At 43.0% G+C, this 20,729-nt stretch overlaps 1 protein-coding gene across 1 annotated transcript in view; it reads left to right on the top strand.

The window, feature by feature from the left end:
- Positions 1-19,555, top strand: part of LOC127416803 (mitogen-activated protein kinase kinase kinase 10-like) — a 59,909-nt gene extending 40,354 nt beyond the window's left edge. Inside the window, exons 7-12 of the mRNA XM_051656353.1 lie at positions 6,124-6,246; positions 6,784-6,922; positions 7,015-7,121; positions 8,148-8,386; positions 9,351-9,885; positions 16,904-19,555. Coding sequence (XP_051512313.1) covers positions 6,124-6,246; positions 6,784-6,922; positions 7,015-7,121; positions 8,148-8,386; positions 9,351-9,885; positions 16,904-17,316 — 1,556 coding nt within the window. The 3' untranslated portion in view covers positions 17,317-19,555. The remainder of the gene's footprint in view (positions 1-6,123; positions 6,247-6,783; positions 6,923-7,014; positions 7,122-8,147; positions 8,387-9,350; positions 9,886-16,903) is intronic.
- Positions 19,556-20,729: the final 1,174 nt, after the last annotated feature.

A 20,729-nucleotide genomic window follows, 5' to 3' on the forward strand; every position in this document is an offset into this window, starting at 1 on the left:
TTTCCAAATGAAATACAAAACTTGCTCTCATCTGAAAAGAGGACTTTGGACCACTGGGCAACAGTCCAGTTCTTCTTCTCCTTAGCCCAGGTAAGACGCCTCTGACGTTGTCTGTGGTTCAGGAGTGGCTTTACAAGAGGAATACGACAACTGTAGCCAAATTCCTTGACATGTCTGTGTGTGGTGGCTCTTGATGCCTTGACCCCAGCCTCAGTCCATTCCTTATGAAGTTCACCCAAATTCTTGAATCGATTTTGCTTGACAATCATAAGGCTGCGGTTCTCTCGGTTGGTTGTGCATCTTTTTCTTCCACACTTTTTCCTTCCACTCAACTTTCTGTTAACATGCTTGGATACAGCACTCTGTGAACAGCCAGCTTCTTTGGCAATCAATGTTTGTGGCTTACCCTCCTTGTGAAGGGTGTCAATGATTGTCTTCTGGACAACTGTCAGATCAGCAGTCTTCCCCATGATTGTGTAGCCTAGTGAACCAAACTGAGAGACCATTTTGAAGGCTCAGGAAACCTTTGCAGGTGTTTTGAGTTGATTAGCTGATTGGCATGTCACCATATTCTAATTTTTTGAGATAGTGAATTGGTGGGTTTTTGTTAAATGTGAGCCAAAATCATCACAATTAAAAGAACCAAAGACTTAAACTACTTCAGTCTGTGTGCATTGAATTTATTTAATACACGAGTTTCACAATTTGAGTTGAATTACTGAAATCAATGAACTTTTCCACGACATTCTAATTTATTGAGATGCACCTGTATATATATATATATATATATATATATATATATATATATATATATATATACACAGTTGAAGTCAGAAGTTTACATACACAAATACATTTAAACTCAGTTTTTTTTTACAATTCCTGACATTTAATTGTAGAAAATATTCCCTGTCTTAGGTCAGTTAGGATCACTACTCTATTTTAAGAATGTGAAATGTCAGAATAGTAGTAGAGATTGATTTTTTTTTTTTTTTTTTCAGCTTTTATTTCTTTCATCACATTACCAGTGGGTCAGAAGTTTACATACACTTTGTTAGTATTTGGTAGCATTGCCTTTAAATTGTTTAACTTGACTCAAATGTTTTGGGTAGCCTTCCACAAGCTTCTCACAATAAGTTACTGGAATTTTGGCCCATTCCTCCAGACAGAACTGGTGTAACTGAGTCAGGTTTTTAGGCCTCCTTGCTCACACTCGCTTTTTCAGTTCTGCCCACAAATTTTTGGGCTTTGTGATGGCCACTGCAATATCTTGACTTTGTTGTCCTTAAGCCATTTTGCTACAACTTTGGAGGAATGCTTGGGGTCATTGTCCATTTGGAAGACTCATTTGCGACCGAGCTTTAACTTCCTGGCTGATGTCTTGATGTTGCTTCAATATATCCACATAATTTTCCTTCCTCATGATGTCATCTATTTTGTGAAGTGCACCAGTCCCTCCTGCAGCAAAGCACCCCCACAACATGATGCTGCCACCCCCATGCTTCACGGTTGGGATGATGTTCTTCGGCTTGCAAGCCTCACCCTTTTTCCTCCAAAAATAACAATGGCCATTATGGCTAAACAGTTCAATTTTTGTTTTATCAGACCAGAGGACATTTCTCCAAAAAGAAATCTTTGTCCCCATGTGCACTTTCAAACTGTAGTCTGGCTTTTTTATGGCGGTTTTGAAGCAGTGGCTTCTTCCTTGCTGAGCAGTCTTTCAGATTATGTCGATATAGAACTCGTTTTACTGTGGATATAGATACTTGTCTACCTGTTTCCTCCACAAGGTCCTTTGCTGTTGTTCTGGGATTTATTTGCACTTTTCGCACCAAACTATGTTCATCTCTAGGAGACAGAATGCGTCTCCTTCCTGAGCGGTATGATGGCTGCATGGTCCCATGGTGTTTATACTTGCGGACTATTGTTTGTACAGATGAACGTGGTACCTTCAGGCATTTGGAAATTGCTCCCAAGGATGAACCAGACTTGTGGAGGTCCACAATTGTTTTTTCTGAGGTCTTGACTGGTTTCTTTTGATATTCCCATGAAGTCAAGCAAAGAGGCACTGAGTTTGAAGGTAGACCTTAAAATACATCCACAGGTACACCTCCAATTGACTCCAATTAGCCAATCAGAAGCTAATTGGCTAATTGCCTAAAGGCTTGATATAATTTTATGGAATTTTCCAAGCTGTTTAAAGGCACAGTTAACTTAGTGTATGTAAACTTCTGACCCACTGGAATTGTGATATAGTCAATGAAAAGTGAAACAATCTGTCTGTAAACAATTGTTGGAAAAATTACTCGTGTCATGCACACAGTAGATGTCCTAAACGACTTGCCAAAACTATAGTTTGCTAATATGAACTCTGTGGAGTGGTTAAAAATTGAGTTTTAATGACTTCAACTGAAGCGTATGTAAACTTCTGGCTTCAACTGTATATATATACACTGGCAGCCAAAAGTTTGGAATAATTTACAGATGTTGCTCTTATGGAAAGAAATTGGTACTTTTATTCACCAAAGTGGCATTCAACTGATCACAATGTATAGTCAGGACATTAATAATGTGTAAAATTACTATTACAATTTGAAAAATTACTTCAAAGTGTCCTCATCAAAATAATCCTCCACATGCAGCAATGACAGCTATGCAGATCCTTGGTATTCTAGCTGTCAATTTGTCCAGATACTCAGGTGACATTTCACCCCACACTTCCTGTAGCACTTGCCATAGGTGTGGCTGTCTTGTCGGGCACTTCTCACGCTCCTTACAGTCTAGCAGCTACAGAATCTAGCTGATCCCACAAAAACTCAATGGGGTTAAGATCCATAACACTCTTTTCCAATTATCTGCTGTCCAATGTCTGTGTTTCTTTGCCCACTCTAACCCTTTCTTTTTGTTTTTCTGTTTTAAAAGTGGCTTTTTCTTTGCAATTCTTCACTTAAGGCCTGCACCCCTGAGTCTTCTCTTTACTGTTGTACATGAAACTGGTGTTGAGCGGGTAGAATTCAATGAAGCTGTCAGCTGAGGACATGTGAGGCATCTATTTCTCAAACTAGAGACTCTGATGTACTTATCCTCTTGTTTAGTTGTACATCTGTCCTTCCACATCTCTTTCTGTCCTTGTTAGAGCCAGTTGTCCTTTGTCTTTGAAAGCTGTAGTATATACCTTTGTATGAACTCTTCAGTTTTTTGGCAATTTCAAGCATTGTATAGCCTTCATTCCTCAAAACAATGATTGAATGACAAGTTTCTGGCGAAAGAGTTTCCTTTTTGCTATTTTTGCCATAATATTGACCTTAAGACATGCCAGTCTATTGCATACTGTGGCAACTCAAAAACAAACACGAAGACAATATTAAGCTTCATTTAACAAACCAAATAGCTTTCAACTGTGTTTGATATAATGGCAAGTGATTTTCTAGTACCAAATTAGCAATTTAGCATGATTACTGAAGGATAAGGTGTTGGAGTGATGGCTGCTGCAAATAGTGATGGTGCTGTTTTTTACATCAGTAATGTCCTGACTATACTTTGTGATCAATTGAATGCCACTTTGGTGAATTAAAGTACCAATTTCCTTCCGAAACAACAAAATCTGTACATTATTCCAAACTTTTGGCTGCCAGTGTGAATATATATATATATATATACTACCGGTCAAATGTTTTGAAACACTCATTCTTTATTTTAATTTTTTTTATTTTTTTTATTTTTATTTTTTTTACATTTTAGAATAATAGTAAATTCATCAAAACTATGGAATAACATAAATGGAACTATGGAATTATGTTGTGACTAAACAAAATCCAAAATAAATCAAAACTGTGTTATATTTTAGCATATTCATAGTAGTCACCCTTTGCCTAGAATTTGCAGACATGTACTCTTGACATTTTCTCAACCAGCTTCTTGAAGTATCACCCTGGGATGCTTTTTAAACCGTATTGAAGGAGTTCCCATATATGTTGGGTACTTATTGGCTGCTTTTCTTTATTATTTGGTCCAAGTCATCAATTTCAAAAATAATTTTTTTTATTTTTTTTTATTACATTTTAGTTTTATAATGAAATAAATTAATATGTTGGCACAATTATATTTTTGTCTACAAAACTAATTTCAAACATTTAAGCATACGCCTTCAGATCAAAAGATTTTTAAGATCATGACAAACATTTCAGTCAAGTGTTACAAAACTTTTGACCAGTAGTGTATACAGTTGTGCTCAAAAGTTTTCACACCCTGGCAGAAATTGTGAAATTTTGTCATTGATTTTGAAAATATGACTGATCATGCAAAAAAAAACTGTCTTTTATTTAAGGATAGTGATCATATGAAGCCATTTATTATCACATAGTTGTTTGGCTCTTTTTTAAATCATAATGATAACAGAAATCACCCAAATGGCCCTGATCTAAAGTTTACATACCCTTGAATGTTTGGCCTTGTTACAGACACACAAGGTGACACACACAGGTTTAAATGGCAATTAAAGGTTAATTTCCCACACCTGTGTCTTTTTAAATTGCAATTAGTGTCTGTGTATAAATAGTCAATGAGTTTGTTAGCTCTCACGTGGATGCACTGAGCAGGCTAGATACTGAGCCATGGGGAGCAGAAAAGAACTGTCAAAAGACCTGTGTAACAAGGTAATGGAACTTTATAAAGATGGAAAAGGATATAAAAAGATATCAAGGTCAGGTAGACCAAGAAAGTTTTCAGCCACAACTGCCAGAAGAATTGTTCAGGATACAAAGAAAAACCCACAGGTAACCTCAGGAGAAATACAGGCTGCTCTGGAAAAAGATAGTGTGGTTGTTTCAAGGAGCACAATACTTGTTGACCCCTCTCCAAACATAGCGCTTATGGTTGTGACCATAAAGCTCTATTTTGGTCTCGTCACTCCAAATTACAGTGTGCCAGAAGCTGTGAGGCGTATCAAGGTGTTGTCGGGGCATATTGTAACTGGGATTTTTTGTGGCATTGGCTTCTTTCTGGCAACTCGACCATGCAGCTCATTTTTGTTCAAGTATCATCATATTGTGCTCCTTGAAACAACCACATCGTCTTTTTCCAGAGCAGCCTGTATTTCTCCTGAGGTTACCTGTGGGTTTTTCTTTGTATCCCGAACAATTCTTCTGGCAGTTGTGGCAGAAATCTTTCTTGGTCTACCTGACCTTGGCTTGGTATCAAGAGATCCCCGAATTTTCCACTTCTTAATAAGTGATTGAACAGTACTGACTGGCATTTTCAAGGCTTTGGATATCTTTTTATATCCTTTTCCATCTTTATAAAGTTCCATTACCTTGTTACGCAGGTCTTTTGACAGTTCTTTCTGCTCCCCATGGCTCAGTATCTAGCCTGCTCAGTGCATCCACGTGAGAGATAACAAACTCATTGACTATTTATACACAGACACTAATTGCAATTTAAAAAGACACAGATGTGGGAAATTAACCTTTAATTGCCATTTAAACCTGTGTGTGTCACCTTGTGTGTCTGTAACAAGGCCAAACATTCAAGGGTATGTAAACTTTTGATCAGGGCCATTTGGGTGATTTCTGTTATCATTATGATTTAAAAAGGAGCCAAACAACTATGTGATAATAAATGGCTTCATATTTTCAAAATCAATGCCGAAATTTCACAATTTCTGCTAGGGTATGCAAACTTTTGAGCACAACTGTAAATATATATATATATATATTATAATCAATATATGTATATATTTTCTTTATTTTTTATATATATAGACATTATATTTTTTATTTATGTGAAACCTTTTTTTTGTAAAAAGGCTTGACAAGGGGTTTTGTGCTATATTTCTTTACAATAAATGCTATTCATTTAACATTTATAATGCAAAGGCATTCTGATGTTTTGAAGTGTAGATAAAGTTTCCAAATACATTTTTGGGCCACTGTGTGGTAAAATATGGTATTATTTTCCCAAACCTCATGACAACTCCATTTGAAAATAAGAAGGAAAAAATCTGTCAGATTTTTGTAAATTACTTTGCTCATTGCTGGTAATGAGTCTAAATCATTAATAAAATGTAATGAAAATTTTAAGCTGTTAATCATTCCATAAATCTCTGACAGCATGTTTCTGCTTTAGGATTTGAGCATAAGATTACGGTGCAAGCTTCACCCAGTGTGGACAAGAGGAAAGGTCAGGGCAGTGAGAGCACCACTCCTCCAGCCAGCCCAGGGGTTATCCCTCGCCTCAGAGCCATACGCTGTAAGTGACATCAGAGGCATCACTATACTGTGTTCTGGTTCTGGTCTACTTAAGAAACACTGTAAACACTACCGAAACGAGTGATCCAAATGGAGAACAACATTCATTTTAAGTGTTAATTAGAGTAAAATGAGTTCAGAGTTAACTTGTCCAGTTGTTGGCTTTCATAACAACTTGAAGTAGTTATGAAGTTGACTAAAAACACTTGAGACCTGAAAACAAAAACAGTTATAAATCGTGGAACACTTCCACGTTCAGGAAAAAGGTGGATATAAAAGAATAAATAAGTACCAGAGTAGATTGCTGCACAGAGTAGTACATTTTGATGAATACCTGTATTGCCATGTGCCAAGAATCAATGCCTAGACACTTAAAAGTGCATTGAGACTGTTTAAACTTGTACACCTTGTGTTTAATACACCCCTCCTATTACAAAGATGTTTACAATAGCTGTATATAGTTTACTAATACATTTGTAATTTTAAGCATCTTAAAATCTGTATGTTAATATGACTGTCACTGACATGTGTGATCTAGTGACACCCAGTGATGGGAGAAAGACATGGAGCCGAACAGCAGTGTGTAAGAAAGAGGACCTGGCAGGGACCAAGAAGAAGGGCCGAACATGGGGGCCCAGCTCCACACATCAGCGAGAGAGACTGGGTGGAGAAGACAGGTACATTATAGTCTTGCCAGACTTTACTCCAGAATATTTTCAACCTTTTTTGGGAGAGTTTGGTTACTTTAGTGTTTTTTGTTTTTTTGTAGGTTGAAATCACTTGGGGAGGGCAAGGTGTGGTCCTCTAGTGCTCCAAATTTGGGAAAGTCTCCAAAACATGCTCCCATGACAGGGTTCTCAAGCCTAAATGAAATGGGTGAGTAAGAGACAAGTTCTGCTAATACAGTGGCCCTATTAACAATCATCCAGGGTTCCCACGATATATCAGGGAGGATCCAGGCCTGGAAAAGTCATGAAAATGAATACAATCTCAAAAATCATGGAAACTTCTATAGTGAATATAGATATATATATATGTTTTATTATGCTCTAAAATATTTAATGAGCTACTGGAATGTTGTTCTTGCGTAGAGTAAAACATGCTCCCAAGCCATAGTGATGTCTAATTTGTCAGTGAATCATTCTTTAGAGTCAGTCCTTTTCAATAAATTAGTTAAACAGTTCAGAAACCTTTATCAATTATTCGTTAGCAAATTGTTCTGCCACAATAAATAAATCAAAATAAAAGATTTTTAAAAATCTGTACAGAGTAATCATATACATTAGGCCTGGAAAAGTCATGGAAATGCACTGGTCAAAAAGGATAGAAGAAAACTGATCATTAGATAATCATTGCATTATTATCAAAATATCAAACCAAATGCCATTTATTTTAAAGAAAGTTAGCTCAGGTACACCTCTAAAGCAAAACATTTCACAAAAAGGAAGTTTGTTAGGTTTTAAATTATATGAAAAAATATATTCTTTTGAAAATTAAGAGAAAAAGTATTTGGACTCTGTCTAGTTGTTAGAATTACAGTAATGATACATTTAATGATACAGTGATACAAGTTAATGTGGTGAAATATTCCTGTTGGTACTCTGTTATAAAACTACTCAAGATGACCTTGGGACCAGTTGGTTTAAAAGTTATACTATAGCTTAAATGACTAAGAAAAGTGAAGTTAGATTTGAAAAAAAGGTTTAGGGTTATTTGTTTGGTGATGCTACTTGGTTTGACATTTAGTTATTTAATGCATTGACATTCCAACGGCATTTTTAAGCATGGCTTAATTGTCTAAATACCTTGCCCTAGTGGATTTTGACAAACAAATAAATGATACTTTTTGTGGTTTATTTCTCTCTATTCAGTGTTATTTATTTACCCCCCTCTTCTGTGTAGAGGAGAACTGTGAGTTTGAAGACAATTCCCCGGCTCGACTTGCCCCAGACCTGAGCAGTAATGGGGCGATGGATGAGGTGGGCTTAGGATCAGCAGGTGCAGGGCCAGGTGGAGGCTCACAGGATTCACTGAGACGCTGCAGCCAGAGGAAAAAGAGTGACCTGCTGCTGCTGGGTTGTGCCTCCATCCTGGCCGCTGTGGGCATCGGATCTGACATTTTACAGCTGGGACGAAAACAGGTACAAAACATAAGTGGAGTAGAACAAACTAATGATAAGTAATGAAATAGATACAGAAATTGTAGTTAATTGGAGAGCCAGAGTAAAAGATAAAAAAGAAAGAATTTGGATAGGACAGCTTAAAAGGTCACCAGCATGTGTGTTTTGGAGATTGGTCGCATTATGCTGGTGTCACCACCATGTTTCTTAACTAACTTGACCAGTAATTTTTCGTTGGTCAACCAGTTTTATTAGGAAATCCATGCTTGTAAATGAGTAAGTTTTGCCATAGAACAGCATGGCCATGCTGGTCCACCATCCTGGTCATGGAAAACCTGGAACTATCAGGGAATTTTACAGTTGTAAAGAAAAATCCAGGAAAAGCTTGGAAAAATCCAGGAAAGTCCTGGAAAAATCATGGCAATTAATAAAATCTTAAAAAGGCTTTGAAAAATCATGGTAAAATATACAATGTTCTAGTCATGCTCAGCTCTAAAATATTTTTCCTTGTGTGAGCAATATCTATAAAATGATTAAAAAATATATATTTTAATAGACAGTGCTGATTGTGGAACCTGTAAATGATTATAAAAACAATCATGGAAAAAAAGAATTATTCATTGGTCAAAAGGTGTGGGACAGAGTATGTGAGTGGAAGTGGAAGGGCATGATTTTGCCTTGAGCAAGAAGCAGGTTTTTCAAAAGTCTGAGCATCATTGATTTCTCTCCATCTAAGAGTTCTCCACTAACGCTTCATCACAAGCACAACACATGTGAACGGCCTGTAAAGCTGCAAGAATCCACCATGTGTTAAGCACAGTGTTAAAGATGGAATATCTGAAATATTATCAGAAAGAATGTGATAAAAAAATTTGAATGTAAAATTAATGATGGCGAAGGATAACGGGAGTGGGGTGGTGCCAAAAGTTTGTTGTGGAATCTTAAAAGGCATGTGTCCAAAAAACGTTCTGCATTCTGCCTACAGTTGAGTCAAGATGAGCAGGACCTGCGAGAAGAGCAGAGGAAGAAGAAGGAGGGCCTGTTCCAGCGCACAGGCCGATTTAGACGCAGCACCTCTCCACCCAGCCACACACTGTCACTGTCCGTCTCCCACAACCGCCATCATGACTCCACCCTGCCCAGCATGGACCCCTCTCCCTCTGTCACACTTCTCTCCCTCTCCTCCCTCTCCGACTGCAACTCCACCAAGTCCCTGTTGCCCTCTGATCCCGATGACTTTGCCCCGACCCCTAGCAGTGTCCTCCCAGTGGTTTCTCCCACTCCAGCATTAAATCCTCTGCTAGACCTGAGGGCAGAGAGCTTCAAACGAGAGCCCAATCAGTCCCTCACACCCACCCATGTCTCCGCAACCATGGCACTGAACCACGGGCACCGCCGCACACCCTCTGATGGTGCCATCCGTCCTCGAGCAAAAACAGTCGTGGGGCATCGCCGCACCCCCTCTGATGGAAGTATGCCTTTTCCCCCTCCACCAGCCCCCACCAATACACCATACACAGGTTCGACATTTCATTGCACTTGAATGGATATTTTATAGGGGTCATGACACGAGTAATCAAATTTTCCTTGATCTTTTGGCATATAAGAGTTCATTGTAAAAAAAAACTTTAATATTATAAGTAAACCTCAAAGAACATATTAAAATAATAAAAAAGGCAGATGCTATTTGCACCCTGGTGCAAATAATGGTATATGCTATTTACACCCCAGTGCAAATAGTGGCAGATATTATTTGCACCCCAACCCTGGTGCAAATAATGGTAGATACTAACTGCTCCCTGGTGCAAAATGTTTTAGATACTATTTGCACCCATATTTAAATACTAACAAACATTATGGGCATCGCTGCTGTGTAATTATTGTGTTTATTTAGAGTCCCACAGACAAACTACATTAACCCCTACCCCTAAACCTAACCTTATCCTTACTTTAGAAAACATAACCTTGGTTTTACTACAGTAACCATGGTTCCCTATCTGATACTAGGGGTCACTCTTGGGAGCCCGAAACACCTCTTGTCTTTGATAAAAGGCCAATGAAAATCGGCAAGTGGTATTTGCATGCTACTCCCCCGGACATACGGGTATAAAAGGAGCTGGTATGCAACCACTCATTCAGATTTTCTCTTCGGAGCCGAACGGTCAATGTTCACTGAGCTGAATTCCACGACTGTTCATTCACCTCTGCTGGATCTGACGGCGCATTTCAGTGGCTTCTCCCTCCTCTGCACTGGTGCACTGTGGAGAACGTCCCTGGGCGCTTCGGCAGAAATAAAAGAGTATATTTCTCTAAAAGAGCGGCACACACGGAATGTCATTTTAAAGATGCGTCTTTTTAAAGATGCCTTTCCGTTTGTGTGTTATTCCTGGTTGCGGTCATTATCTCTCGCCTTCTGATGGTCACGATTGCTGTCTTTCATGTCTGGGCGCGACCCACACGGAGACAGCGTTCATGGATGGTTCATGTACTCATTGCGAAAACATGACCATGGCAACGTTGCATTCACTGCTTGCCTTCGTAAGAAAGCAAACCACCCCAGCGGCTTTCCGCCTCGGTCCTTCTACTTACAGGTATGAGGCCAGCACGGCTAGCACTGGGGGCGATCTGGGGACCCCGATGGGACCACCTCCGCCGGGTATCCCCCCACGGACCTCCCATTCCCCAGCACGCTCGTCTGCCCCGATCGGGTTTCCAGATGAGTCCGCCGGCTCGTCTCACGGCGAGTTTGACCTCTTGTCCGGAGCCCGCGAAGGTGATGAGCTCTCGAGCGCAGCATCGGAGAACGGGCTCGTCCAGTCGGACGCGGAAGCCTCAGCTGGGCTCCCCCCCTCGGGTACGGTCGACCAGTCACAGGCTGACGCGGAAATGACGGACATGCTTTCCCGGGCAGCCGCGAGCGTTGGGCTAGAGTGGAACCCTCCACTCTCCCCTGAAACCTCGCGGCTTGATGATTGGTTCCTGGGCTTGTGGCACCGCTCACAGCCACGCCCCACCCCAGTTCCTTTCTTCCCGGAAGTGCACGAGGAGCTGACAAGGTCGTGGGAGGCACCTTTTACTGCCCGGTCCTGATCTTTCAGCTCCCCCGCCCTCACTACCCTCAATGGCAGGGTGGCCAGGGGCTATTCAGCGATTCCCCTGGTGGATAAGGCGCTTGTGGTGCACCTATGCCACCTGGTGCGGGCGCCCAAAGCTCACTTTCCAAGGCCTGTAGGTTTTCGTCGTCCCTGATGGCCAAAGCCTTCAGTGCCGCTGGACAAGCCGCCTCCGCCCTACACGCCATGGCTCTCCTGCAAGTCCACCAAGCCAAGGCACTAAAGGAACTGCACGAGGGTAGTTCCGCCCCGGGATTGATGCAGGAGCTGCGCTCGGCGACCGACCTCGCTCTCCGGGCGATGAAGGTCACGGTGCGGTCTCTCGGGCGGGCGATGTCCACCTTGGTGGTCCAGGAGCGCCACCTTTGGCTCAACCTGGTCGAGATGGGAGAGGCCGACAAGGCACGGTTCCTTGGTGCCCCCATTTCCCAGGTTGGCCTGTTCGGCAACACTGTCGAGGACTTTGCCCAGCAGTTCTCGGCAGTGAAGCAGCCGACGGAGGCTATCCGGCACATCCTGCCCCGGCGTGGCTCAAGATCCTGCACCCCGCCTGCTCGTCACCAAGGGCATCCCCCTGCAGTGACTGCACCGGCTCCGCCGCAGCCCACCCCTTCAGCCTGGCCCCGGCATGGAGCCCACCACAGGAAGCAGACGCCACCCATCTCATGGCCGGCTTGGTCTCCCTCACCCGGAGCTTGGACGCGTGGCTTGCGCTTTCCAACCCGTCACGATGGCTGGTCCGGACCGTCCGACTCGGCTACGCGATTCAGTTCGCCAGGCATCCGCCCAGGTTCAGCGGCGCCCACTTCACCTCGGTGAAGGGTGAGAACGCTGCTACCTTGCGCGTGGAGATCGCTACTTCCTACGGAAGGATGCGATAGAGCCTGTCCCTCTGGCCGAGATGAAGAAGGGGTTTTACAGCCCCTATTTCATTGTACCGAAGAAAGGCGGAGGGTTGCGGCCAATCTTGGACCTGCGAGTACTAAACCGGGCTTTGCACAGACTCCAGTTGAAGATGCTGATGCAAAAATGTATTCTAGCGAGCGTCCGGCATCAAGATTGGTTCGCGGCGGTAGACCTGAAGGTCTTCCTGCGGTTTGCATTCGAGGGTCGGGCGTATCAGTACAAGGTCCTCCCTTTCGGCCTGTCCTTGTCCCCTCACATCTTCACGAAGGTCGCAGAGGCAGCCCTTGCCCCACTAAGGGAAGTGGGCATTCGCATCCTCAACTATCTCGACGATAGGCTAATCCTAGCACACTCTCGGGATGTGTCGTGTGCACACAGGACCTGGTGCTCTCACACCTCAGCCGACTAGGGCTTCGGGTCAACTGGAAAAAGAGCAAGCTCCTCCCGGTTCAGAGCATCTCTTTTCTCGGGTTGGAGTTGGACTCAGTCTCGTTGATGGCGCACCTCACGAACGAGCATGCACAGTCAGTGCTGACCTGTTTGAAGGCGTTCAGACAGAAGACAGCGATTCCACTGAAACTGTTTCAGAGGTTTCTGGGGCATATGGCACCCTCAGCGGTGGCCACTCCGCTCGGGTTGATGCATATGAGACCGTTTCAGCACTGGCTCCAGACTCGAGTCCCGAGATGGGCATGGCACCACGGGACACATCATGTGGCCATCATGCCGGTCTGTCACCACCTCTTCAGCCCTTGGAACGACCTCAAATTTCTACAGGCAGGCATTCCCCTAGAGCAGCTCTCCAGGCACGTCGTGGCTATGACAGACGCCTCCAAAACGGGCTGGGGCGCTGTACGCAACGGGCACACAGCCGCCGGCTCCTGGATGGGCCCGTGGCTACGTTGGCACATCAACTGCCTCGAGTTGCTGGCAATTCTGCTCGCCCTGCAGAGGTTTCAGCCGTTGATCCAGGGCAAGCATGTGTTAGTTCGGACAGACAACACGGCAACGGTAGCATATATCAACCGTCAAGGTGGTTCTACACTCCCTTTGTATGTCACAACTCACCCGTCGTCTCCTCCTCTGGAGTCAGCAGCACCTCAAGTTGCTGCGAGCCATTCACATCCCGGGCAACCTCAACACTGCAGTGGACGCGCTGTCACGGCAGGTTACCCTCAGGGGAGAGTGGAGACTCCACCCTCAGGTGGTCCAGCTGATTTTGAGTCGATTCGGGCAGGCACAGGTAGACTTGTTCGCTTCCCAAGAATCCTCCCACTGCCCGCTCTGGTATGCCCTGACCGAGGCACCTCTCAGTATAGATGCGCTGGCACACAGCTGGCCCCCTGGACTTCACAAATATGTGTTTCCCCCAGTGAGCCTACTTGCACAGACTCTGTGCACAGACTCTGTGCAAGGTCAGGGAGGATGAGGAGCAGGTCATCCTGGTAGCACCCTACTGGCCCACCCGGACATGGTTCTCGGACCTCACGCTCCTCACGACAGTCCCCCCCTGGCGAATTCCCCTGAGGAAGGACCTTCTTTCTCAGGGACGGGGTGCCATCTGGCACCCGTGACCAGACCTCTGGAATCTCCATGTCTGGCCCCTGGACAGGACGTGGAAAACTTAAGCGGCCTACCACCCATGGTGGTAGACACGATCACTCAGGCTAGGGCCCCCTCTACGAGGCACCTGTATGCCTTGAAGTGGCGTCTGTTCGCTAAGTGGTGTTCTACCCCACCGCGAAGACCCCCAGAGATGCGCAGTCAGATCGGTGCTTTCCTTCCAGCAGGAGAGGTTGGAAGGGCGGCTGTCCCCCTCCACCTTGAAGGTGTATGTAGCCGATATAGCAGCACACCACGACACAGTGGACGGTAAGTCCTTAGGGAAGCATGACCTGATCATCAGGTTCCTGAGAGGCCGAATCCCTTCAGACCATGCCTCGTTCCCTCATGGGACCTCTCTGTAGTTCTTCAGGGTCTATGGAGAGCCCCCTTTGAGCCCCTGCAGTAGGCTGAGCTTAAGGCACTCTCTTTGAAGACTGCCCTCCTGATTGCACTCACTTCCATCAAGAGGGTAGGAGACCTGCAAGTGTTCTCTGTCAGAGAAACGTGCCTTGAGTTCGGTCCGGGCTACTGTCACGTGATCCTGAGACCCCGACCGGGCTATTTGCCCAAGGTACCCATGACCCGTTTTAGGGACCAGGTGGTGAACCTGCAAGTGCTGCCCCAGGAGGAGACAGACCCAGCCCTGACGTTGCTGTGTCCGGTGCGCGCTTTACGCATCTATTCGGATCGCACAAAGAGCTTTAGAGTCTCTGAGCAGCTCTTTGTCTGCTTTGGTGGACAGTGGAAAGGAAGCGCTGTCTCCAAGCAGAGGATCGCCCACTGGCTCATTGACGCCATAACAATGGCATATCACGCCCAGGACGTGCCGCCCCCGGCAGGGCTACGAGCCCATTCTACCAGGAGTGTAGCGGCCTCCTGGGACTTGACCAGTGGCGCCTCTCTAACAGACATTTGCAGAGCAGTGGGCTGGGCAACACCCAACACCTTTGCGAGGTTCTACAGTCTCCGGGTGGAGCCGGTTTCGTCCCGTGTAGTGGCAGGCACAAGCAGGTAAGTCCGGGAGAGCTGGCCGGGTGTATCGCTTGCGCATAGTGCCTTTCACCTCCCCTGAGCTGAAGACGTACGCTGTTGACTCCCAGTAGTGTTCACAACCTGTGTTCCCTGGATGATTTCCTCCAAGCCCTGTGGCAGACGAGTTTGCGGAGGAACTCGCTGCTGGCTCAGTACATGTGCTAACTAAGCCCTGTACTGGGGTAGGTGCTCTGCATGTGTTGGTTCCCTATAGGTAACCCCATGCAACTTATATCTTCTGCTAATTAGTTTCCCTGTTGGTAAACTGCATCTTCCTTGGGCAGAGGCCCCTCATGCTTGTAGAAACTCCTTCCCCGTAGGGTAGGACCTACCATGGGACTTTTCCACTTGACATACTTCCAACAAAGCTCGGCAAGACCATGTGACGTATTTCCACTCAAAATGCCCCCCCCCCCCCCAGGTGGGGTGTGGTCTCCGCGGTGTCTTCCCCTTGAGACCTGGTGGTCACAGTCGGTTAATTCGTTTTTTTTGGGAAGAGGAAAAAAAAGAGGATAAGAGGCCACAACTGGGCTAGCTTGTCTCTATCTTTTGGGCAGTCGACTTGTCCCCAAATGGCCATTCGACACTCATAACAGCGTTGGGGTAGTTTACGTGTCGGCCTGGTGCGCTGGCTACGAGGCACACAGTGGTCTGCCCATCACACACTGCCAGTTCACATAACACAGTTCAGCCAGTTGTGGCATTTCGTATAGGGACCGCTAGTGTCACTACATCGACACAACGTCGAGTGAGTGACAGATAGGGAACGTCCTGATGGAGGGAACGAGACATGTGTCCCTCCTGCCACAATGCTGAACTACCTGCTGAAATGGCCGGGACCTTGTCTCGGCTCCTCAGCACAAAACCTGAATGAGTGGTTGCATACCAGCTCCTTTTATACCCGTATGTCTGGGGGAGTGGTATGCAAATACCACTCGCCAATTTTCATTGGCCTTTTATCAAAGACCAGAGGTGTTTCGGGCTCCCAAGAGTGACCCCTAGTGTCACTACTTCGACACAATATCTCGTTCCCTCCATCAGGGAATGGAGGTTACGCAAGTTTCACGCAGGAACGAGTGCGATCGACAGACCCCGCCTCCGGATCCAACCCTTCTCTGCACTCTCCGATATTCACCGTGACCAAATCACTATTTTATATATTTAATCAGCATAAATTAAAGGCAGTAAAGCAAATACTACAGTGATGTGTAAATATTACAATGTTAGTAGTATGTTATTGGTTTTTTGTTGTTGTTTTTTAATTAAAGTAAAAAATGAGAATTTGGAGGGATAATATACTTACAGTAGGCTGAAAATTTTTATCTTATGATTTTGGGGAGAAATATGACCCGGACATGTTCTTGGCAGGTTTCTTGAGATTCACCCATTTTCAATTTAAAAAATGCACGCTATGACATCCATATAATTTTATTACATTACTGTTAAATAAATAACTGTTGTAGTAGTAGTACACTTTTTAAATATTTAAATCAGCATAAATTAAAGGCATAACAGCAAATACTACTATGATGTATAAATGCTTTACAATGTAAGTAGTATATCATTGTTTTTGTTGTTGTTTTGTTTTTGCATTACAATAAAAAGAATACGATTTATAATGAGAATTTTGAGGCAAAATTTACTTGATTGTCAAAAGTGTATTTAATTATCAAAAAATATTAATGATCCTTAAAAGCTTAATAAATGTATAGGTATTTTTTTCTTTCTTTTAATTTTGGGGTTAAACATGCCCCAGATGTGTTCTTTACAGTTTTTTTAATCTTGAGTGTGAATTTTAATGCGAGTAAATTAAAGAACATTTTATTTATTTTCTTGATAGTGATTCATCATTGTAAATAAGACTTTCAAATGTTTCCCCCAGGTTCTTCTGAAACTCTTGACATTCCACGCCTACCTGACCCGTCTATGGTCTATCCCCCTGCCCATCGGCGCAAACCCCCTCCGCCAATCTCTGTGCCAGAGCCAGACATTTATACGGGCACTCTCGAGCGTCCCAAAACCCTTGAGTTCGCTCCCCGTCCCCGTCCCACACCAACTCGGGCACGTCCGGACCCCTGGAAGCTCTCGTCTCTGTCACGGACACTGAGCTCGTCTCCCGGTAGCAGCTGTGACAGTCCGCTGGGCTCAGGAGACAGTGGAGTGAGTGCAGGGGTGAGCATCGCCCATAAAAGCCTCCTGGACATGGACATGGAAGGCCAGAGCCAGGACAGCACGGTCCCCCTGTGCGGAAAACAACACCCGCAGCCCACTCTGTGCGGTCAACATTTCTCATAGAAAGACACAGGTATCACAGCCTGGGATAATGTACCCCTTACCAGCACTCTGTGGCAGTTGTAAAAGTTGTTCCCCACAGTTTGCCCTCTGATTTCAGCAAACCATGTTTTGTGGTAGGCAGCTCAAATGGGAAAAGCTGCCCTCTGCAGTGGCTAGACAGACGCCTTCGAGACAGGTCGGGATCCAGCTTATAGATAAATGACCTTGATTTGTTTATCTCAGCCTCTCTGCAATGACTCATTGTCTCCGAACTTAATGGGCATCATAATGGCTGAGGTCGGTTGGTTAAGTGCCAGCCTATAGCGAGAAGCTTTATTACATGGAGCAGGAGAGGACACTCTAACTACACCCCTATTTCTCTGTAGGTCTGTGACCTTCCTTGTTTGTCCATATCTGTTATCATAGGCCCTGTGTCTCTAATCTTATCATTGTCTCCGTGGGCGCAGACAGTTTTTGGCCTAAAGGAAATATGACAAGCTCTTTTTTGCCATTGTTCTATCCAGTGTGTACACAATGTAAAGTCTAGTAAGGGGCTGTTCACATGGGACGTGTTAATGTCTCTGTTTATGCTGTTCGTTAAAGGAATGTTCTGGGTTCAGTACAAGTTAAGCTCAGTGAAAAACATTTGTGGCATAATGTTTCCACAAAAAATAATTTCAACTTGTCCCTCCTTTATTTAAAAATAAGCAAAGGTTGTGGTTACAGTAAGGCACTTACAATGGAAGTGAGTGGGGCCAGTCCATAAATGCTAAAATACACATAGTTTCAAAAGTGTAACCACAATTTTAGTGTGGTAAAATCACTTATTAACCTTATCTGTAAAGTGTGTAAAGATATATCCAATATTACAACTTAATTGTCACAATGATGTAACGCAGGTAATCTGGTACACACCCTAACGGCATTAAATTCCTGATTTTATGACACTAAAATCATGTTAGCACATATATCAGTGGGATCAGTGGAAATTTGTTGTGTTGTAATTAACATTATGCCACAAATGTTGTTGATTGATCTTAACTTGCACTGAACCTGGAAAATTCCTGTAATTGTTTTTATCTTTAAATGTGCAAGGCAGACATCTTTGAACATTGCGCACTGTAAGTGCCCCGTTTATAAGATGCCATGTCAAGTTTAAAACAGTTAAAGTTTTAAAAACGAGTCTTGACGTGTCTGCATTCTGTTCTGTTACGTTGCGCCTAGCTGTTTTCAAACTCAAGAACAAGTCTTGTGTGAATGGCCGCCTAATCATTTCTTATTTATAACCAGGAGAATTGTGAATGAAGTTCATTGTGATGGTACATGATCACAATGGTACATTGCTCTTTGCAAGTTGCATTCATTGTAACATATTAACAAAATACAAGAATAGGTGTACTATAAGAATGTTATATTTTTATTTGTGGGGAAAAAAAAGACATCTCATGGACTCTCTCCAAGACCTAATCAGATTGTGAGAGCAGTCCAAATGTGAAACTAAACGTGTTTTGGTGTGCTGTGCTCAGAGCAGAGGCTTTCTTATTGTGCTTTTGTGAGTGTGTTTGAGTGCATGTCAGTTTGAATGAACCCTGGATGAGCAAACCCCTGCTCTGCTCATTTATTGTCCTCTGAAATAAAAATCCTTTGAAAAGCCTCCCTTCTTCTCAATACAATGATAGCTCCCTTGAGGACCATTATGAGGAGAGCAGAAGGCAGAAATGGGAAAAATAGGGTGTTTTACAATTACAATTTGCAATAAAGAGCAAAAATGTACTACCTGTCTTTTTTATTATTGTGTACCAAACAGCCAGACGGACCTCCTTAAGTGGAACCCCTGACGTTCTTCCTCTGCCTATTCAGCAGTTCAACTCAACAGAAAGGAATAGTATGCATGTTCACAAGATTTTAACATGCATCACCACAGGGCATTTTGAAGGACACTGTCATGTCATGTGATGACATCATAATGATGTTATTCTGTTGATGGACTTGACTTTGCTGAGAAACACACCGGAGGTTTTTCAACTTCTCTGTGCTGAACCGTTAAACCTGGTAGTAGACAGTATTTTTTTGACTGTCCACCAATGAGAATGCCTGTACGTGTGTGTGAGAGCGGGTGGGTACGTGTGCGTGTGATTTGTGTTCTTATTGTTCTTATTTGTATGGGGTAATTCTCTTTGCAGGGGTTGAGCAAACACACCCCTTTATTTCCTGTGAGGAAATACTAAGAGTATTTATTAAAATAATTGTTACAATTGAAGTAATAATGTGTTTCTTTTGAAATCCAATTTCTCTTATTTTTTCACTGTCTAACACAAAATATTCACGTGTGGTTTTAGAATTACACAACACCATCTTAAAGATCTTGTTACAAGCTGTAATACCACATTCTTTATATATTATTTAAAGAATTTACCAGGCTTACATTTGATGTACAGTACCTGTCAATAATTTGTACACACCTACACATTCTTTTTAATTCATAGTTTTTACATATTAGAATAATAGTGAAGTCATTAAAACTATAAGCCCCATTCACACATGCAACCAGATAAATTACAGGAAACCGTTGGGTTGCCTTTACTGGTTAATGCACCACATGTGCTGTTTACACATACCATCATAATGGAAATTTATAGGTAATGATACAATTTCTCATTAAGGGAAATTGCCAGAGCAAATTTTACCAGTATTTTCAAAAAGGTCGTGTTCACACATGACCTCTAACCTGAAATTTGCAGGTAATTATCTGGAAAAGGCTGTATGTGTGAAAGGGGCTTATGAAATAACACACATGGAAGTGGGGGTATACTATAAATTGACCAAAAAAAAAAAAAATCAAACTTTAAAATCAGCCATCTTCATGGGGTTTCCACCGGAGATACTTTTCTAACAGTTATTATGTATGTTGGGCAATTTTGGCTGCTTTTCCTTCACTATCTGGCCCAACACCTATGGCAAATCTTTTAACATTGATTCCTTAAAGCTAACAAATTAAAAAAAAAAATCTTCTTATTTTTTAGTGACTAACAAGTATTACAATAGTGACTAGTATATTTTTCTGTTTTCTAGGATACTAGTCATTATTCCAGTAATGACAATATTCCATTGTTACTGCTAATAAATTGCTAAATTTTGTCATTTAATTCTATGGGGATCTGTGGTTCAGATATCAACAAACAGTATTCACTTTTGACTCGTATGTATTCCAGGAGAGTTCACTTTTTAATTTTACTTTTAACTTTTGCTAGTACTGATTCCAATAGTGACTAATATTTATTACAGTTTTGCTAGTACTTAGACACTAATACATGTTCCAATTATTACATGTAACAATTAGAATTATACTAAAATTTTGAATTGAACTACACAGTAGCCATTCTGACTAGTTATACCTAACATTTGACAAATAAAAAGCTGAAGCAGATATAACT

The sequence above is a fragment of the Myxocyprinus asiaticus genome, chromosome 26 (genome assembly GCF_019703515.2).
Source record: "Myxocyprinus asiaticus isolate MX2 ecotype Aquarium Trade chromosome 26, UBuf_Myxa_2, whole genome shotgun sequence".
In the NCBI taxonomy this organism is placed as follows: domain Eukaryota; kingdom Metazoa; phylum Chordata; class Actinopteri; order Cypriniformes; family Catostomidae; genus Myxocyprinus; species Myxocyprinus asiaticus.